At 38.8% G+C, this 22526-nt stretch overlaps 1 protein-coding gene across 5 annotated transcripts in view; it reads right to left on the bottom strand.

The window, feature by feature from the left end:
* SCML2 (Scm polycomb group protein like 2) overlaps positions 1-17816 on the bottom strand; it is a 59777-nt gene extending 41961 nt beyond the window's left edge. For 4 of the 5 annotated variants that reach the window (XR_015749858.1, XM_026674951.2, XM_087966967.1 and 1 more), the window contains exons 1-2: positions 17469-17816; positions 9942-10039 (exon numbers count right to left, since the gene is read on the bottom strand). Coding sequence is in view for 4 of the 5 variants with exons in the window: in XM_026674951.2 (XP_026530736.2) it covers positions 9942-9954 (13 nt within the window). In the remaining variant the exon portion in view is untranslated. Of the gene's footprint in view, positions 1-9941; positions 10053-17468 lie in introns of those variants that run through there. The other variant, XM_087966966.1, reaches the window with a different exon arrangement.
* Between the last annotated feature and the right edge of the window lie 4710 nt (positions 17817-22526).

The following is a 22526-nucleotide window of genomic DNA, read 5'->3' as shown; positions in this document are numbered from 1 at the left end:
ATACTTATAACTGTTGCACTGTTCTATGGTCACATGATTGCATTTTTTGACTTCCCCACAAGCTTCCCACTAGTAAAATCAATGGGAAACCAGCAGGGAAGGTCACGAATTGCTCTGGTAATTCTTTCCCACCTACGCACCTCCCCCAGCCCCTCTGCACTCGCATTACATCAGCCACTCATACATCCTCCCAAACCGCTCTGCACTCAGCACTGCACCTCACTGCTATAGTTGCATTCTCTCTCCCACCTGGCAGCCATATCCTTGCACAAGTCCACAAGTCTTGCTGCACTCACGTCACACCTTCCCTATCAATTAGGCCCACTCCAAGCCACACAACATTTATGCCACACCTCCCCAGCCACTCATTTACCTTCTCCCATTTGGCAACAGCCACCCCAAGTCCTACTGCGCTCACACAACACTGTGCCTGAGCTTCAATGTGCTCCTTGCACACCTCCTTGGTCACCCAAGCACCCTTTTGCACCAGGCATCAGCACCCTCGTACACCCTCCCCGAGTTTTGTTGTGTTTGTGCCATGCTTCCCTCACTTAATGACCCACCAGGAATCGCTCTACTAAGAGATGCAGTTATATTTACAACAGCGTCACTTAGTGATGGAAATTCTGGTGGTATTTGCTGTCATAATTCAAAGATTATCTGCATATTAACAGTACTAGTTTTAATAAAATTGTAACAGGCATGATATTCCCCTCTGAAAAAAAAATCGGGGCCGGCCAAAAGAGCCCCCCCCACCGCGCGCTAAGAAATCGCTGCCCAGCTCCCTTTTCCTGCCACTCAGCGGTCTCCGCTCGCACCGCCCGGGCTCCGCTCAGGTATCCGGCTGGGCTGTCAGGAGTTGCTACCACTGGCATGGCTCGCTGGCTCCAGTCCGCGTTGCCTCGGGAAGGGAAAGGCAAAACCAGGAACCGCTGCTGCCGTTGCAAGCGCCGCCGCAGCTCTTCCTTTTTGCCTTTCCCTTCCTGAGGCAACGCGGGACTGGAGCCACGCAGAGCCGCGCCAGCGGTAGCAACTCCTGACTCAGGGCCTCCGAGGGGAGGGAAGGAGGAGAAGAAGGGGGAAAAGGGGGGGGGCGATTCCCAAAAAAATTGGAATTCTGATTTTAATCGGAAGAATATCATGTCTGTTGTAATCACATGACCCCAGGACTCTACAATTGTCATAAATATGAACCAGTTGCCAAGCATCTGACTGTTGACCATGTGACTGCTGCAAGGGTTGTAAGTGAGAAAAATTATGTCACTTTTTCAATGCTGTTGTAACTTTGAATGGTCACTAAAGGAACTGTTGTAAATCAAGGACTACCTGTATAAAGTACCTAACCACATTCCTAGAACAAATTTCCTATTTTACCTGACAGAATAATAAGCTTTATTACCTGAAATGTGGCCTCTGGGATCGATTGCCTCTTTTTTAAATGACTATTTGATTGTGGGGCAAAAGGATCCCATTGCTGGCTTTTATAAAGGTCAGCTGTGGAGATTATTCTCTGGCACCATCTGGTGACCAAGTTAGGGAACTCAGAGTCTCCTGCTTCCTGACTGAATCAGCCTGCAATGAATGGGAAATGATAGGATCTCCCCCAGGGAAATGTGCCAGTTTCCCTCACTCAGCTTGTCTCTCAATTTTTGAGATTTCTTTCTCCAGGGCCTTTTGTTTTCTCCGGGCATCCCTTTCCTCCGCCTTAGAGGCTTTTCTGGAATGTAGGGTTTTTGCCCTTATCCGGGCAGCCACTCTTCTATTGCCTGCTCTTGGCGCTGAGAGACCCTTCTGGTTAATCTGGGGTTGTACTGGGACCCCCTGCTCATCCCCACTCGTGAGTCTTCACGTGGTTTTCTGCGGCAGCAGTATCCTCCATCCTTTGTTCCTGCGCCTGTTGAATTGGGGTTTTTCCAGTCCCTTGCTGGGAAGATGCCAGGATATCTGCTGCTGAAAAGCATGCCAAACATTGGCTTTGTTTGAATGAGCCAGAAATGGCGGCTGTGCTGGGTGGATCAAGATGCCAGCCATGTTGCTCTAGTGGCTATGCTGATAGGAACTGTTGCGGCAGCTGCAGTTGATTTGTTTCAGCACCGTTTGCCCTGAAAAACAGTTGATTTGCTGTTGCGGTGGTCGTGCTGCTTGCTGAACCGTTCCGGCTGCTGCGACATTTGCCCTGAAAGCCAGCTAATTGCTGGGGGGCTGTGCCAGTTGTTGAGCTGTTTGCCCCGAAAAACAGCTGATTGCTGTTGCGGGCACTGTGCCGGTTGCTGGGCCATTCAGGCTGCTGTGCCAATTGCCCCAAGAAACAACTGATTGCTGTTGCATAGGCTGTGCCTGTTGCGGGGGCTGTGCCGAGCCATTACGGCTGCTTCTTCATTTGCCCCCAAAAACAGCTGATTTGCTGTTGCGTCGGCTGCCGGTGCAATCATACATACAAAGAAATTAACTCTGCCCTTTTGCTCTGGAACTCTTGCTAATCGTGTCTCTCTTGGGATAAGACTGAGTCAAAACTGGGGCACAGTCAAGAGAGGTATGGCTACAAACTTTAAAAGAACTCAGTCTCTGGGCAGAAAGGCGGAGTTAACCCATTCTTTGGATTCCCTGCTCAGCACACTGGAGAATGGCATTTTCCCTAATAACTTTACTACCTGAAATTTTATCAATATTCATATTTTAAAGCAGTTATTTCACAAAAATGAATACATATTTATCAAGATCCATCCTCCTAAATGCTACAGTATTATTCTGTATAATAGCAATCCTTAATGGAGACTACTACCAGGATTATAATCTAAGCATTTAGAAACAGATCTGACCATATTTTGTAGAACCGCAAGGCTTATACATTTCAAAACTAATTTATAAAACATTTAATGGGATTAAAAATTATCCTCCTTGAACTGCTTTAAATATAATTATAGCTCTTCAAGTGTTCACTTCTGAATACAATCTATGAGTACTGCATTTCTGTACAATCTTTATTTGATTCTTCTATAACTGTACCATTTTTTAAGTTGGAAATGCTTTTGTCCAATGTGTGCATGATCTTGGAGATGATGCCTACCTTTCAATTTCTACCCAAGTCAAGAAGAAATGTTTAAATTGCTATTAAACTGGATGCCTAAAGTGCGCCCTTTCTGGCCTGGGTGGTGGACTGTAAGCCCAGAGACACGGAGAGAGACAGGTATGGCTTGGCTTCCAGCACCGGAGAGGGCGGGAAAGGGAAGCGGGGAGTTGCCGCTACCTTTTATTGGGGCCTGCGTAGCGAGATGGGGCTCCTCTTGCCTTCCCTTTCCCCCCATCGCTGCTCATGGCATGGCTTTCTGCCCCTTACTAAGCCATCAATGCAATTTGGGGATGGCAGGTGGGGTGGGGAGGAAGGGTACCATCTCCTGGGCCAATTGGCTTCTTTCCAGCACTTTCTCTGCATTGGTGGCGGCCAGCTTGAGGGAAGAAGGCTGCTTTCTCCTCTTTCCTTGCTCCTTGTATTTCCCTCGTACCAACCGCTGCATTGCAGCACAGCGCCCAGGATCCGTTAGCAGGGCATGGCGGGAAAGCCTTGTGCAAAAACGCACAGGCTGGGGAGGCGAGTTGGCAATCCCAGCTCCCTGACTCATGGGAGGCTTGCGGGAGCCTTGCTGGATCTTTCATGGTATCTCCGGCAGCAATGGAAGGCAGAGAAAATGGGGGGAGGGAGAGAGGCAATCCCAGCTGCCTGGATCATTGGAGTAGCATCCATTTAAGCAAGCGTCCAGCAAGTATCCATCTGGGAAGGTTTCGTTTGTTCACCTGGCATGGTTAAAATCTGATATCTGATTACCATTCCAATCATCCATTCCTCTGTTTTTATTTTCTCACACATACTGGTACATGGGTATGTAAGAGGGCATTGCAGAAACATAATATGGTCGTATGAATAGTGCCTTAAAAAGTGTCTTCTAATAAAGTGTCCTCTTTATAAACTATCCCCTATAAAGGTAAAATCTTAAACATGTCCCCCATAATAGTGTGTCTGCAGCAGATCCCCTATAATAGTGTGTCATTCCTTGATGTTCTCAGCTACAGTGCTCTCATTACAATAAAGGACACATTACTGACAGTTCTTTCTTGCAGAAAAATACTACGGCAGCTCCTCACGCTACATACGTGTACAAGGACGTCAAAGCAGAAAAGACAAGCATATAAAATTTCTTTTAAACTGGAAGTAGTAAAATATGCTGAGGAACATGGAAACAGAGCAGCGGAGAAACATTTTGGGCCGCCTCCAACTGAAAAAATGATAAGAGAGTAGAGGAAACAGGTGGATCAGCTGCAAAAAGTAAAAGATAAAAGTAAGCACAATTTTCGTGGGCTTGCTGCAAAATGGCCACAATTAGAGGCGGAGAAGAAAGAATGGATCACACGTCACCAGAATAAAGGCTTCGCAGTTTCTACAAAAATGAAGGCAAACTCATTGCTGTAGAGAAAGGCATTCAGGATTTTACTGCATCACCATCGTGTGCTACAGATTGATGAGGCTATATGGCCTTGCTAGGCTCACCAAAAGTAGAATTGCACAAAAAAATGCCAAAAGAATATGAATCTAAGATTCTGTCTTTTCATAAATTTGTAATAGATGCTAGGAAGAAAAATAATTTTGAAATTGCCCAGATTGGGAATATGGATGAAGTCCCATTAACCTTTGATGTGCCTAATAAGACTGTTGCTCTGAAAGGTGCCAAAAACATAACAGTGAAAACCTCAGGACATGAGAAAACACATTACACGGTTGTGTTGTCCTGCTGTGCAGATGGCACCAAATTGCCACCAATGTTAATTTTCAAAAGGAAAACCTTTCCAAAAGAAGTGATTCCAAAAGGAATTGTTGTGCATGTTCGTGAGAAAGGATGGGCAAAAATGGAATGAGAGTATGGGTTGAAAAAGTATGGTACAAATGTCCTGGAGGGCTTCTGAAAAAAATCTGCTTTAGTATTGCTCGACCAGTTTAGAGAACATATTAGCGAAACCACAAAAAAGATAATTTAAAGAACTGAACACTCATCACTGAACACTGTAATTCCTGTATCAACCAGTTGCAACCTCTTGACATATCCATCAACAACCATTTAAAGTCTATATGCAAGAAGAGTGGAACAAATGAATGGCTTCTGGTAATCATGATCTGACACCTACTGGATGAATGACGAGGCCCACTATCACTACAGTTTGTGAATGGGTTAAAACATCATGGCACTCAGTGAAGGATGAATGTGGCTGCTTGGTTTGGTTCTGCAACCCAACAAGACAGACACAGACTTCAAAGAGTAATTAGGACTGCAGAAAAAACAATTACTACCAAGCTGCCTTCAATTGAGGACCTGTATACTGCATGAGTCAAAAAGAGGGCTGTGAAAATATCTACAGACCCCTCACATCCCGGACATAAACAGTTTCAACTCCTAACCTCAAAACAACACTATAGAGCACTGCACACCAGAACAACTAGACACAAGGAGTTTTTCCCAAATGCCATCACTCTGCTAAACAAATAATTCCCTCAACACTGTCCAACTATTTATAAAGTCTACACTACTATTACTATTAATCTTGTCATCACTCCTTATTACCCATCCTCTCCCACTTGTGACTGTATGACTGTAACTTTGTTGCTTGTATCCTTACAATTTATATTGACTGTTTCCTAGTATGATTTGATTGCTTATTGTACCCTATGACTATTATTAAGTGTTGTACCTTGTGATTCTTGACTCTTGATGAATGTATATTTTCTTTTATGTACCCTGAAAGCATTTGCACCAAGACAAATTCCTTGTGTGTCCAATCACACTTGGCCAATAAAGAATTCTATTCTATTAGCAATGCCTTAGATGGAACTAAAGATCATATATGAAGATAGTGAAGAAAGTGATATAGTGATTGTGAGGAACTGAGCTTCCTAAATTTTGATACTAGTGATGATGAGTTCTTGGGGTTTCCAGAAAATTAAGTGTTTGAACCTTAAAGTCTCTCCTCATTTGTTAATGACAGTGATGATGGTTCTTGATATTGCTGTTGACTTTACATGGTTGAAATATTATTCTGCTATAATTTATTAAATATATTACTGTACCATTTGATTCAGAATATTTTTTTCTTGTTTTCCTCCTCGAAACTTAGTTGCGTTTAGTCAGAGGCGTTTTATAATCCGAAAAATACAGTAATCTATAGAGTTGTCCATAGCCAACAGCTATCTAATGCAATATAAGAACTTTTTAAGATCATAACAGTTTGTAGAAAAAAGATCAAGAGAATAAGAAGTTAGTTCAAATAGACTCCGACAATTTTATGTAGAACTCAAGATGAAATTTTCTGTCAGTGTGACAGAATCTGTCTATATACTAGTAGTCTTCAACTTACAACAGCCCTCCCCAGCTACTTATGAGCCATTTTCAAAGTAACAGCTGTGCACACACCACTATGGTCACAAAATCACATTTCAGGTATTTGGCAACAAGCACATCTTTATTGCTCTTTGCAGCATCTCATGTCATGCGATTGCAATCTGTAACTTTTTTGCTGTTTTCCTGCATTTACTTCAAAAACACCCATTGGGGAAAATTTATTGATGCCTTGACTTACAACTGTAATTATTTGGGGCTCAATTACAGTAGTAAGCTGAGAACTACCGGTACCTATAGCATACAGTTCGCCAAGCCACAGATAAGCATCAACTGCAAAATTCTTGCAGGTTAGAAACTTAGTATTTATGGTAGAAAGAAGTTCAAACAAAACCTATGACATTATGTATTTGTGTGAACAAAAATTTACAGGCTTGAGCTGGCAAAGACATAGTTCAGGACAATGTATGTTAATAAAAATTGGCAATGTATTATCTGAAACTATTGAACGGTATAGTCTTCAACAATAGGTATGGAAATCCCAATACTTTTCTGTGTTAATTTCCGTAGAGTTGATATATAAAGAAGCTACATCTACTGGATTGATAATGAGCTCAGCTTAGCATCTATTATCAGTGGTAATGTCCTCAACTCTTTTAGCGATAAATCTTGCCTAACTCCATGAAGGCAACTTCTACAAGATGGCAAGTCTTCCCCACTATTGCAATAATTGACAAATCCAGCTAAGAAGGAAAGAACAGAATGAGGCAAGATGAAGTTCTGATACAAAATGGTCTAGTAACTTTTGCTGACACTCCAAAGTACTACAACAATAAAGGTCCTGTGGCCTGACATAAGGAATCACAACCATAGAAGTGCTTGAAGCTGACAGACCTGTACTTACAGAATGATTCAAAGTATAATCTTAAAAACATTATATTAAACATTAGCATGAAATATACATATAGCATGAAAAGGATTTATAACCATAAGTAGCATTCAACAAAAGCAATGCTAAAATAAAAGTCCTAATGTTAAAGATTTATCTTATAATCCATAAACAAAGTAAGTTGTGAGTAAGTGGTAACTTTATATAACATTTAACCAAAATGGAAATATTTTCAAATTTAATTAAGTATGTTGGTTTGAAACTGTGGAAATTTGACTAAGAATATTTTTCACTCCTCCACTCTTGTAGTTGTCTGCTCTCCTTTAAAAGCTCTCTTTGACATGGGAGACTGTTTAACATATCTTCAGGAAAGCTGGAATGGAAGAAAATGATTGATTCAAAACTGGGAAGAGGAACCTTCTAGAGAGAATCTAGAGAGATTTTTCAGGGACAGCAGAAGACAGAAAAATGAAAAAGTTTGCTTTTAAAAAGTCTATATACACCAACATTTGCTCTCTTTACATTTACAACACGTAATGTTATCCAACAATTGGTTCCCTGACAGATTACTGTTGCCTTGTCTTTCTTTTTTAATAGACTTGAAATCTAAAATAAACATAATTGTACACGTTGCCATATACTTCTAATAATATCATTTTATACAGTTATTGAATTATATTAATATATCATTACAGAATTCTATTATTCTCAATAGGATTCATTTTTGGGTAAATAAATACAGGATTTGGGCTTAAGTTGGCAACATAAAGAATATTTCAAAATATTTGAAATCTAAATTGATTCAGTTAGGTTTATTTCTAACATTAAATCTGGCTGTAAATTTTCATAACACATTGACTTTTAAAAACTCTAAGGATAATGCAAAAAAGCAAAGACTTTGACAAAATAAAGGCAAATACTTTCAGTATGTATTATGTAATAAATTATAATCACAATGTGTCCTCTAGAATTACAACAGTGATTTCAGCTTAAGTACATTGTGCAAAGTACTAAATACTATTCTACATAATCCTTTTTATCCAGTGTTATACAGATACATGCTAAAAATATGCAAACAAAATTACCTAGTATGACTTTGGCTTATTAGCCAGGCAAAGAAGATTAGAAGATGCTAACACAAAATAGAACAAACACTTAAAGGAATTATTGAACAACTCATTGTAGACCATTCATTTAATGCACAATGGATTATCAGATGAAACCTACTAGAAGAAAAAAGAAGCAATGGCAGTAAGATAACCAGTTCAATTCAAGGTTACAGTTGCTGAATAGATGATACCTCTAGCATGGATAGATATTCTGACATTGGCAGGATGAAAAAGGGTAGCTAATTCCCTCCCTGGACATTTAATCTAGTACATTTCTTCATTTGATATTACTGAGCATTTTTTATTTCAATTCAGGAAGATAAATGAGAAAAGGCTTTTTGACATCTATATGTACTGCAGAAGGAACAAGGATGATTATATCCTCCAGTAATATGTTTTTACAGTATGAAAATAATGTAAATAGAATTAAGTAGTCAATTCAGACATCATAAGAGGCAGAAGATGACAGATTTGGATCTCTTACAAGCCAGTGCTTTAATCATAACACAAACAGTATATGTAAAGGCTGAATTATCCTATTACTGTAATTGGTACTCTTCTGCCATCTACAGTACAGACACCAGTGCTAATACAGTATTCCCAGAATGTGAGTTCATAGTACATTTTACTTTATCTTGATTTTTTTTAAATAATGAAAGAAATATGTGAACAGAATTATATGCATATGGTACTTTTGTGAGCTTTGTGATACACTTTTTACTGATACACTTGAAGATAAGACATGACATTAATATCAAAAATAACTTAGAATGCTTATCAGATATTTAAAAATGCCTACTTTATGAAAAAAAAATCTACCAGGTTATTAGACCAGTGTAGAACTTAGATTCAGAAAAGGAAATTTAAAGCATGTCCAGTAGCTCATGTTGACATTTTCTTAAACTAAATGTATCTTTTTTCCCCACTTATCAGCAATAGCTATACAATCCCAGAAAAAGGTACAACTTGTTTAAGCAGCTGCCACAGCTGTTAAATGAAATCATTCCAAAAACTTTCTAGCTTCTTCCTTAACCTAAATGTATCTTTTTCACTTATCAGCAATATCTATACAATCTCAGGAAAAGATACGATTTTTTAAGCTGTTAAACAAAACCATTCCAAATAAACTTTTTAGTTTCAAATCCAGTTTGCCTACTACTTGGTTATTGCAAATTGTTTTAATAAAACAGCATATTTAAAGACTTTTGCACATTAAATTTGCAATTTTATGAAAATGTATTTTCTTTCACAAATTAAATGATATCTAGCAGATGCCATTAAATATTTACCCAACCAGTTTTAGTTTTTCCCGTCATCTAGAAATCAAAATTTGAGTTCAGAAAAAAAAGTTGTTTATATCAATACTGTAGCTATTCTGCAAACATCTACATCTCTTTTTCATGAAATTATATTACTAATTGTCAACAAATTTCCAGTTTAGGAATTAGGAGTCCTCTTAGAACTTATTAAACTCTTGAAACTAAAAGTCACACTTTAAATGTCTGGAAATTGTGACTTCTGGTGTTAATGTTCCCTTTTACTATCTTATTGTTTCAACTTTACCTGTTTTCCCCATGGTTAAAAGTCAGGTCCTCCCTGTCACAATAAAAATACAAATGTTGCCTGAAAAGTTCACTCTTCTGTTTCAGTAGAATTGTTTCCTGTAAAGCAGTAATACAATAGATTAGGAAGAAAGCACACATGCACACACACACACACACACACACACACACATCATATCCACAAATATAGACATATGTATATATAACGAACAGTATAAAACCAGTAAGTTAATAAGGAATGGAATTAAAAATAAGAAAATGCTTTAATTCTGTTTCTACTCATCCCCACAAAAACTCATGCACATTTTTTTCAATTTTAGGTTCTTTAAATTTCAGATTTAGACACTATTTACAACAGATTTATTGAAGGATTCCTATTATTTCTAACCATACACACAAACACTTCACACACACACACACACACACACAATGTAGAATTACATTTATATTAGGATATTATAGTAATTATAAGTTCAATGCTTTTAACATTACATAGAAATTGACATTATTTGCTTTAGTACTTTTTTACTTTTAGCACATATGCCCTATTTCCCCAAAAATACGACCTACCCTGAAAGTAAGTCTTAGCTTGATTTTTATGTGTGCGGCCAATATAAGCCCTGCTCCCCAAATAAGTCCTAATTACTCACTCCAGAATGCATGGGTAAAAATTAAGCTAGGGTGGGGGTGTGTGTGTGTGTGTGGAGCTGCCCTACTACTTACTTTTGGACAGCTGTAGCCAGGCCTTACATACCCTGACACCTGCCTTGACAGTCCATTTCTTCTGCAGCCGGCAAGGCTTTCCTGAAGGCCACTGTAGCTGATAACAAAGCTCTGGATCTATCCGGAGCTCTGTTATTGGCTGCAGACGCCTTCAGGCAAGACTTGCCGGCCGCAGTAGTAGTAGTTCCTGAAGGCCTCTGACAGCGAAAAGGAGGCCAGGGGTGACGTGCACAAGTAAAGTTAGTCAGTGGATTACATCCCCTGAAAATAAGACCTAGTGCCTTTTTTTGTGGCAAAATATATATATAAGACAGGGTCTTATTTTCAGGGCAACATAGTACAATATTGTTTGTTTGATTTATATTACAAAACAGTTGCAGCAATAAAACTCTAAATGTATCAATTTATTTACTGCATAAGTACATCCAAGATAAAAATTTAATTGGTCTTAAGCCAGTTAGATCTCTTTTAATTCTTGTTTTCCACTTAAATAATGCCATTTATTGAGCCAACCTTCCTGAAAAGTGCAATCTTGATAAATGAGGTACATATTTATGCCTTTTATCGATAATCAATTTGGACAAAAACTGATGATGACGAAGGAACAAAATTCAATACCATTTGCCATTTGTTTGTATGAATTTTGCTGAAATAGAATATGAATGCAATAATCCACAACATTTTTTGTGGTCTTTATATCTTGAACTAATAGTGTTCAGTAATTCTGTATATGTTACTTAGAGATTATTGCTGCTAAATTATATAGAACATATTGCAAGGTAAACAGGGATATACCGTAAAATGACCTAACTTGCTGAAATACTAAGAAACATTCATTCATAAATAACAAGTTTTACAGAGTTCAAAGATTCAGATACAAATATAATTGTTCTATATTATTTAATTGTGCTATATGTTATGTACTAATTTAAAACTTTTCAAGAATATATTAACAATTCCTTGTTCCCAGTCTTATAAAATTGCATAGTACATTTAGAAAACTAAAATGTGATCAAATTGATCCTAATAAAATATTTGAGAATCGGTTAGAATAGTTAAAATATGAAACTTGAAACTTTCACACTTATGAGGAAAATCTAAACTTTAAAATGTAATTTTAACAACCTTTAAAATTGAACTGCATTGTATACAGATTGTAATAAAAATCATTATTTCTTCTCAAAAAATGAAATTCCCTAGGGTGTTTATGTCTGATCAAATATAGGAGTAAACATTAATGTATGTATGTATTTTTTATTTCAAAAGTTCAGGTGCAAAAATGCTAACACAAGTATATTTGTAAAAATATACAAATAATAAAGCGTACTCTTCTATGAAATTAATTCAACAAATGAAACCCCATTTCAATAAAAGGAAATAGGAGCTATTACAAAAAGCTGTTGAATTCAAAACAGATTTCAAAGCTATCTTACAACTGAAAGGTGATCCAAGTCATCCTCTTTATGAGCAGTCAACTTTAAACCACTTGTGTTTATCTTTCTATTGTTGCTTTTCGAGCCAGCAGCAGATTACACTTGCTCCTGTAATAAAGATTCCAGTTCAATAGTGATTATATCTCTCTAAGCCACTGAAGTACTTTCTGGAAAACATAAAAAGAATTCCAGCATTTCAGACAAATGAGCATCTAGACAGAGACAAGATTGTCAGCTAACAGAAACCCCATCCAAAGGGAAGGGTTGGCAATAAACATTGCCAATAACCTATTTCATAGCCTATAAAATTCAGCCCACAAATTCATCCAGAATTCTAGATCTAATGCTGAAGATTAGGAAATCATTCATGTAGCAACTTCCTAAAATAAAGTACAATGGCCAAAAATATACCTGTCTCATCATATATTGAAGATACAAATTTTCCAATGATGGGGATTAATTTCTCTTCCAAACAGAATTTTCCATCTCAATTCAACATAGAAAAAGCAGTCAACTCCTTGTTACTATAAATCATAATTAAATGTCAGTGTATCTACAACATAGCATTAATTATTCATGTTGCTATTTCCTCCCCCTTCTCATTTATTCATTAAAAACCTAATACATTATTAAATTAATCTCTTGGGCTTTGTTTACAAATTGCCACAATGTCACATACTGGGGCCATGTATTGCCAAGGGTATTTTTACTCTTAATTGCCAGAAGAGATCATAAAATGTCAATCTGAATACAATTTTAATCAAATGAATCCATCTCTAATTATATAAAATAACATAGAATAACTGTATGAACTAATTCTAAATTCAAGATTGCAAAATTAACAAAGAGGAAATTTGACCACTGCTATATTTTAAAAAGCGATGTGCCTTTATATGAGTTAAGTAATTGAGTCAGTTTCATAGTTTTATAAGGTAGGATTTATTTTGTCTTATTCCAGATTGATAAATGATTTAAAACTTGTTGTGACTGAGAAATAAAAAGGAAAACACTAGCTAAACTATTATTTTTATATTTGTAATATCTTAAATTAGCCTATTAACATATATATCATCAATTTTAATGACAGAAAAATAGGCCTTCAGTATCATTTTTAAAATGTGCCGGATTACTATTTTAATTATCAAATGTTATCTTTCACGCTGGAATGTGAAGTTCATTATTTATATAGTTGATTATAAATTTAATTGCAGTAATTTACAGAAAAATTCATCTCAAGAAAAATGATGTTTGTGATTAGAAAAATTAATGACATTACAACCATTTTATTTGTATGTAATTTTTTTAAAGTTGAAAATATGTGTACCCATAATCTTTTTCCATTCATATAATTTAGTATTCTAAATTACAGTGATCTTAAAGAACATGATTAGAAGGAGCATTCTTCAGACCAAGAAAATTAGTAACATGTATTCAGTGTAACTAAACTACTTTGCAAATGGTACAATGCACAGAATTTGAACAAATCATACTGCTCAATTTGCTTCTTTGCCATGATACTCACTGATTTGTTGCGAGGAAATCACTTTATTACCTATGCCCTCCCAAAAAGTTACTTTAGAGGAGGATAATTTTGTAAATACATTTACACTGACTAGAATTTTATATCTGTACTTTAAGAGTCTTTTTGGAGTTTGCTGTCCTTAGCAAATCAAATCAAATTAAAATCTCAAAATTGTTGCAATTCCAGTTCATTAAAAAGAAATTGCTTTACTAATAAAATACTCTAGGAAGAAAGCCCTTAATTGCAGGGATCAAGCACAGTTGTCACCTCCTCCCATATGCTACTAAAAGGAAATAGTTTGAATCATGCAATAGTTTGAATCATTATATACTGTTTAAACTAGAATTGAGATAGGAGTTTTTATATTGCTCTCAGATTAGGATTATTTTTCTGAAGGACAAACCCAATATACATTTACATCTGTTGCTTTCAAAAAGCTCTAGATCTTTCTTTTAACCATTTTCATGATAGTGCTTCATATCATAAATATACTTTTAACTTTCTAAACAACAATTTTCCATATAAAGAGCACCATCAATCCAATCATATAAATTTAGTTAGAATTAAAGCTGCAGTCCTTTGAAACTAATTTTCTCTTACATGCATTTTATATAAGCAAAGAAATATTTATAAACTGTATAAAATATTTTTATTGGAGAAAAATATGACTATAGATCTAAACATTCCTAGATGTGTTACAAGAAAACAATTTTAAAGACAAGCTACAATAGACTAAAAAAATTAATGTATCCATTATTGGAGGCCAAATTATAATTTGTATATCCTAAATCTTTAGGATGTTGTTTCATCTTGTAATACAATTCCTCGTCTTTGTTTATTCTTTAAAAAGTTGTTCACACCTAAAATAAAGTCAGGTTTACTTTATTAGAAGCAGATACTGTAGAATTGATGTACCTAAGCAGATGAGTACCCTGAATAACACTAATAACTCTTACAAGAATGGAATAAATTTAGCACTAATTCACCCCTAAATATTTAAAATGCTTGCACTCCAATTGCAGACATTTTAGTAGTAAGTCATTATCCAAATGACATAAACATGCTTTGTTCCATCATAGTTTGATCACTATGTTAAGTACTGAGATTTTTTAAAATATACTTTCAAACTTTGTGTCTGAATGAAAATTCTCTTTTGCACTACCTGCAAATGGCTAAGCAAGGGGGGAAATACAGCAATTAACTCCATATAACTTATCTTCCCCTGTGTTCTGTATGCAAATGTATATAAGAAAATGGAATGGATTTAGCTTAGCAAGTCATACTTGCAAATCCACAAAAATCAGGTATCTTTTCATCATCTGTGATTTCTATTCATTTTTCAATATAGCTAAACTATAGAACTTTGCATTGATTTGCTTTCTTCTAACCAAGCAGCAAACTGCATGGACAAGAAAAACACTTTAACACAGAAATTGCTGCAATAGCAGAATTAATTACTAGTATGTAATTCAACCATTATGGGACTGGAGGGGAAATGGAAATATCAACAGTGTAATTAGCCTTTAAGTTCCATAGCCATATTATTCCCCATCCTTTAAAAAACTGTTTAAAAAACTATTTTTATGCCTTTATCCCAAACATATTGCTTTTACTTTAATACAATTTTTAATGCATACTTGGGTATAAGCCTCAAAAGTTATCCAAACTTTACACAAATTAAATAAAGATGTTTAGGACCCAAACTTGGAGAGACCATGTTCTTATTTATAAGACTAAGATTTAGAAAAATTGTATCAATACTTTAACTTACACTTTGATAGTTTTCCCTAAACTCTTTTTAGGATCAACTGATCTAACTCAACCACTGTGTACCTACTGGCAAAATAACATGCATTTCCATGTAAATTACAATTTCGCTGAAACATGTTCAGTTACTGAACCTTTACATTTAAAAACACCTTTGTTCTTTTAATATTAATTTGTTTTATTTAAAATGATTGTCCATACAATCGTACATACTCAGAAACATTCTAAAGATTTTATGCAAGGAAAATAAAAACATTTTTGTGGAGACTAGCTACCATAATCTGCAGACACAAAAAGTCATTCTATGTATTATTACTGACAAATATTTCTCCCTGTGCCAAATGGGGCTTGCTCTTCTGTAGGTATCTTCAGTGTTAAAACCATACAGTGCAATGTTTTGCATGCTTAATCAAAGTAAGCTGTCCTAAATTGTACTGAGTGTGCTTCTAGGACACCAGATTGCACCCTTGGTCAAAATTGATAAAGAAAATAGTCACAGGTTGAAACTGTTTCTCTGAAGAAATGAATGCGATCAGAAGCGTGTTATGGCCAACATACACACAAACCCAAAGTAATAAATTTCCTGAAACTTCTTGTTTCTGCACGGAAGAGTATTTCTAGGCTCAAATTTGCACTAGAGAAGCATCGTGTTTCTTTGTTAATATACCTCCCACTCGTCCTCAAGGCTCTTTAGGCCAAGCCTTACTGACTTCGGAGAAAGACTGGCCTTCATTTACAAGACGAGAAGTAAACACCGCACCCAACTCATCGGTTATCAGAAGCAAAGAAACCGCATCTATTCTTTGCGTGCCTATTTGCCCGGCCAACCAAGTTAAAGTAACTGCCGCAGCAACAGCCGGTCCACGGACAAGTGGGTTTTTAGGCGTCACTTGCATACAATACTGTACTTCATGCCAAAGAAGAGGAAAGGGAGGAGAGCCAGAGGAAAGCCACATCGCGAGGAGGTGTGTCCACGTCTAAGCCAGTGTCAAAGCACATCCAAGCAAACCAGAAAATAAGAGCCAATTCAAAATGCGCGGGCTGGGGGCAAAATAGTGCAGAACTGCCGCGAACAGCTTTAGTCCTTGAGCTTTTAGCCCGAAAAGCTTGGTGGGGTGTGTGAAATTCGCCTGTGCCCCCTCCTCTTCTTCAGTGCCCACGGTTATCCCCGTCCTACTAAAGTGCAGTAACTTCTGTTAAAGCAGCATGCCCAACAGAAAAGCCAGCATCGTTACCAACTTTAGCTAGGGCTAAATGCGACAGTTTGTGCTGGCTCAGCTCTGGTCAGGAGGTGTCAGTCGCTCGTCTCTCCTCCCCTTTCAAATAAAACCGCGCAGCATTCAAAGCGCAGAACTCTGCCTGTCCAGAAACCGGCTCTCCGGCGGGCGGGCCGGCCGGCCTCCACCTACCGGCAGAAGGGCTTTCCAGAGAGAGAGAGAAAGAGAGAGAGAGCTAAAGCGGGAGGGACTGAGACCTGCCATACCCCTGGCTAAACGCAGGGGTGAGTTCCCCTCTCGCAAGGTTTCCCACCTCCTCCTGCCCCTCTTCAAAGAGGATTGCAATGTTTCCTCTCTCCTCCTCCCCTTCTACCTTTTGATCATCAGAAAGGGGGAACTGGAGGGTTTATCTGAGGAAGGGAGAGCGGGATTATAAATCCCCTCCGACCCGTTAAAGGAGACAGCCGAGGGAGGGGAGGAGGGGAGGCAGCGCGCGCCCCAAACTGCCCCAAGACCCAAAGGGAGGGTGCAAGAGGCCGAGAAGAAAGAGGCAGCTCGGGAAAACCCGAAGGAGAAGAAGACAGTCGTCGCCTGGAAGACTTGGTTGGGGGAGGTGGAAGACGAGTATCCGGAACCAGTCACCCCGACCTCGCAGACACCAAGTACTCGGCGAGAGGTGGCGGGTGACTGCTGCTCTGACACCAGCGTTTTCCCCTTCTCAGCTCGCGTTTTAGAACGCGGGACCCGGGAGATCCCACAGTGGAGAGAGGAGAAAGCGGCGGCCAAGGGGGAGGCGGCTCCAGCCCTCCTGCTTTTCCCCCTTGGAAGGCAAAAACGCTCGGAACTCCGGAACCGGAGGCACTCACCGAACGAGCCCCGGTCTCGTAGCAAGCCGGGGGCTCGGCTCGCCCTTCTGTCAGCTGCGCGGTGCCCTCGCCACAAGATTCACGCCGCCGCTGCTGCTGCTGCTGCTGCCTCCTCCGCCATGTTCCTGGGGCGTCGCGCATGCCCGGCAGCGGCCCTGGGGGCTTCCTCCGCCTTCGTGTCTTGTCTTCGCGGCCCCCTGACGAGGGGGCGGAGGGGACTGGTGACAATTCAGTCGCTGCTCCCACAGTTGCCGCTATGCTTAGTGGCTCGCGAGAGCGAGTTGGGGGCTGTCCTCGCGCACGCCACACCACTCGTCGTGCACTTGCTGTTTGTACCGCTGCAGCGTGCTTCAAGTGGCAGCCGCCGATACCCCACTGTAGTTGTCCCGAAACGATATGAATATAGGCTTTCTCTGAGTAGAATTGACCTTGAATTGATAGATAATATTGGGTACTATTGTGTTTTGTAAGGTAGCAAAACGAACGGTGCAAAAATGAAACAATGTGCGAATTGCATTTCTAACCTGTCTGAAATAGATAAGCTGTTAAGCATGTGAAAAGAGATTGTCAAAGATCCAGAAACAGGAGAAAGCAAACTTGGTGTCAGAATAAAATGGAAATTGCCAGGAAGAGAAACCAAAGCCAAGAAAGACAAAGTTCTCAGGAAGAGGTTCAACAAAGAATATCACAGAACGTTTAGAACAGATATCTGCAATGAGATAAAAAATAAACATACAGAAAAGTAAGAAATTTTCTTACTTTCTTACGGTGGTCTCCAACCGGTGGACCGCCAGAAAATTCTGGTGGGCCACAGAGAAATCTCACTCCCAGAGCACCATCCCAAAGCAATTAATCCAGGCTGTGCAGAAACACAAGGCTGCGCAGCCCACATGGCCCATGGGAGCCCTCCCCGCCCACTCACTTCTCACCTGGCAAACTTGCCTGCTAAATTGCCATTTTCCTTTTTCCAACCATCATCTATTCTTCTGTGCCTAGAGATTTAAATTAGCTAGGAAGCAGGAAATGGTTGGATTTCTTGATTTCTAGCTAGTCTTTAAATCTTCGGCACTGCTTTTAAGCACTGCCAAACCTCCCTTAGGACTAAAGGTTCTGTTATTCAGAGCAGATTCATGGCAAGCAAATTTGAGACTGAGCTAGCCAATGGCAGATAGATAGATCACTGAATGATTCTGTGAGCAACTCAATCTGCCTGCCTGCTTTGCCTGATTTTGGGTAAAAGTTGCTCTTTTTTTTATAAAAAAATTTAATATTTACATACATGGTGTGCTGTGAGTTAATTTTGTGAGTTTGCTTGCTTGCAAGTTGTATGAGTTTGCTTGCAAGCAAATTTTATATGACAGACTGAGCTAGCCAATGGCAGATAGATAGATCTCTGAATGAATCTGTGATTCTGTGAGCAACTCAATTCTGCCTGCCTGCTTTGCCTGATTTTGGGTAAAAGTTGCTATTTTTTAATAAAAAATTCAATATTTATATAAATATTTATAATATTTACATACAAGCCATGCCCAGCCAGTCACATGACCACCAAGCCACACTCACAAGTTAGCCACGCCCACAGAACCAGTTAATGGTCCCTGGGATTTAAAATTATGAGTTTGGTGGTCCCTGAGGTCCAAAAGGTTGGCGACCCCTATTTTAAACTATGTCAAAAGGATATTTCTAACTTTGTGTAGCAAACAAAAAAACAAGTTGATTTAGGATACTAGAGAGAGGAGAGCTAGCTTTACCTGAGCTGAAATTATATTTTGAGGCATATTTTTGTTTTGGATAAAAGATTGGATAACTTTAAAAAATAAAAGCCTACTGGAGCTGGAAGGTCTTGAGTTCAGATTTGGGTGGGTTGCTTATTGCTTGAGAAATTAAAAGTAAATGTAGCATTTAAGAATCTTTCGTAAGATATCCCATATTGAGATTGGAACAGACATAAAATAAGGTTATTTTATACATTGCCTTTATAGGGTGAGTAAAAATCAAAGAATTCCAATCAAATTTTATTTTTTGCTTGCCTATCTTCCTCATAGAGGGAATTATTAATCTGTGGGATTCACAATCCTGAGAAACATTTTATACATTTTCAAATGTATAACATAATCCATGACCTGTAGGCTCATCATTTCAGAGAGATTTCCTTACCTAAAAAGAAAAATACGTGTTCACAATCATTGGGAGTGGGAGCGACTTCGAACTTCCTGTTGACTTTTACATTAAGTTTCCTTGTGGGAATCTGGCAACAAGCATTAGGAACCTTCCTTCCCACTTCCTCTCTCCCTTTTTTCTTCCCTCTTTCCCTCCCTTTCTCTTCCCTTCTCCTGTACCTTCTTTCTTCTTTCCTGCCTTCCCTCTTTCTCTCCCTCTTCCTTTCTTCCCTCCCCTTTCTTCCTCCCTTCCTTCCATTCCTTCCTCCATTCCTTGCTTCCTTCTCTCCCTTCCTGCCTCCCTCCCCTCCATCTCTTCCTTCCATCCATTCATCCTTCACTTTTCCTCCCCCAATTTCTCTCCTTTACTCCCCCTTCCTTCATTCCTTTTCCCCTCCTTCCTGTCTTCCTCTCTCCCTTGTTTTCCCTTCCCAACAGACAAGGCAGTGGCTTCCTTTTTCTCACTCTTCTCTCACTCTTTTCCTTTCATTCTTTCCTCTTTTTCCCTTCCTTTCTTCCTCCTCTTCCTTCCTAACTTTCCTCCCTCTCTCTTCATTTCTCCCTGTTTATTCCTTCTTTCCTTCCATGTTTTTCCCTCCCTTTCCTCCCTCCTCTTCACAACATGCAGGTGTGGCTGTTGCCATGTGGGTAAGGAGAAATGGAGTGTGAGCACAAAAGGAGTGAACCATTTCTTCACTGATGTTCTCCCTGCAAACTTCCCACAAGCAAGGACTTTACTAGTGAGAAGATGGCAAGGAGTATTGGTGCATCAGCATTGTATCAGGTTGTCCTTGGTTCCCCATCAATTTATGGGAAGCTGTCAGAGAACACTTAAAATGAGAATCACATCACTGTGGTGGACTGCAGCAGTACACTGGTGCCACTGAAGCAGCAAAAAACCAACCTCAAATTTCATTCCCTCAGGAGTAATGTGTTGTAATGACAAGGCAGTCGAATTGTTTGATCATGAACAACTGAATCATGATGATCTTTATTGGAGTATAGTCTAGCATTTATATACATTTTTAGTTATCCTCCATCATTGGTTAACTTTGGTTACTGCTTAACTTTCGTTACTGTTTAGTACAGTAATCCATACAATTAATTATCTCTAGTTAAAGTCTAACATATGTCTACTTCCCCTCTCTAATCCTCCTTTATCCATAGATTAGTGACTTTGTTTGCCTGAGTTGTATTTGCTTGGAAACATTCTTTATCTGAGGTTTGCCATCCGAGATTGGAACATTCCTGCAATTACAACTCTACAGTAATGGATCTGGCATTCTATAAATTAGCTCATCTGAGGTACCTTTCTTGACAAAGTTTTGCCCTATGATGCAATGTTTCACCCAAGTGAATTTTAGTAGTATATAGATAATATATTAAAAGAATTAATATGGAATTAATTAAGGAAGTTCGGGGAATATACAAAATGTTAAATGTAGTTGTTGTAATGATATAAAAAATTATGACTGGTTGTCAAGGGCCTTGCAATCATGTGATCTCCATTTTCAATCTTCTCTGCCAGTTTTCCCCGAATGTCACTGAGGAAACTGGCAGGTAAGGTTGCAAGCAGAGGACACATTGGGTTTGAGGTGTTTCCCCAGCACAACAAGGGAATTTCCCCTCCCCTCTGTGCATAAGGGGGAATCCTCCTGCAACCTGGAGGAACAGACCTCAAATCTGGTGAAAACTCTAGCTAATTCTGAGTCTTTCAGAACAAAGCCTTTAGTGAACACCATCGTTTTCATCCCTCCAGAGGGAAAAATGCTAGTGAATATCACAGTTCTGAGCCTTCCAGAACAATGGCATTCACTAGCATTTTCACCAGATTTGAGGTCTGCTATACCAAAGGGTTTCCCTTCTATGTTGTCAGCTAAAATTTGTTTATTCCTGACATTTTTTCAATAATTTCTTTTGTACGTAGCCTGTCCCGGGAAGCAGAAATCACTGGAGATTTTAAAGAAGAGATTGGACAACCACTTATCTGGAATGGTATAGGGAGGTCGGACTAGAAGGCTTCCAAGTCCTTTCCAGCTCTATTCTAGTCAAACGTCATTATTGACATTTTTTATATTGTGGCTACAATTTTCTGATTTGATTCTTCAAAAATCTCAGTATTTTCTGTTAGAACAATTTGAAACATTTAGCAAGACTGTAAATCTTTCCTCTACTATCATCCCAGTGCCAAAGAAGCCCTCCATCAAGGAACTGAATGACTACAGACCAGTTGCTCTAACATCTGTCGTTATGAAAACCTTTGAAAGGCTAGTGCTGTCCCACCTGAAAACCATCACGGATCCCGTTAGATCCCATGCAGTTTGCATACCAAGCAAATCTATTGACAGATGATAGATTAATATGTTAATATGGCTCGGCACTACATCCTACAACACCTTGAATCTCCAAATACCTACGCAAGGGTTCTCTTTGTAGACTTCAGTTCAGCATTCAATACCATCATTCCAGACATTCTTCTAACTAAACTAAACCAACTAGCGGTACCTGAACACACTTGTAAGTGGATCATAAGCTTCTTAACAGACAGGAAGCAGCAGGTGAAGCTAGGCAGAATCACATCTGATACCTGTACAATTAGCACAGGGGCCCCCAAGGCCCCTGTTATCTCCACTTGTTATCTCCACTTCTCCCTATATACCAATGACTGCATTTCAAACAATCTACTGTTAGAATACTGAAGTTTGCAGATGATACAACAGTGGTTGGTCTCATTCGAGACAACGACAAATCTGCATACAAATGGGAGGTTGTACAACTTGCCTTGTGGTGTAACCAGAACAATCTGGAACTGAACATACTCAAAACTGAAGAAATGGTGGTAGATTTAAAGAGAAGCCCTCCCATACTACCACCTCTTACAATACTAGACAACACAGTA

This window comes from Notechis scutatus, chromosome 5 (assembly GCF_049901735.1).
Source record: "Notechis scutatus isolate UNSWTSFEM ecotype Mainland chromosome 5, rNotScu1.2, whole genome shotgun sequence".
NCBI lineage: Eukaryota > Metazoa > Chordata > Lepidosauria > Squamata > Elapidae > Notechis > Notechis scutatus.
The sequence above is the reverse complement of the archived record's forward strand: the minus strand, read 5'-3'. Positions and strand labels throughout refer to the sequence as shown.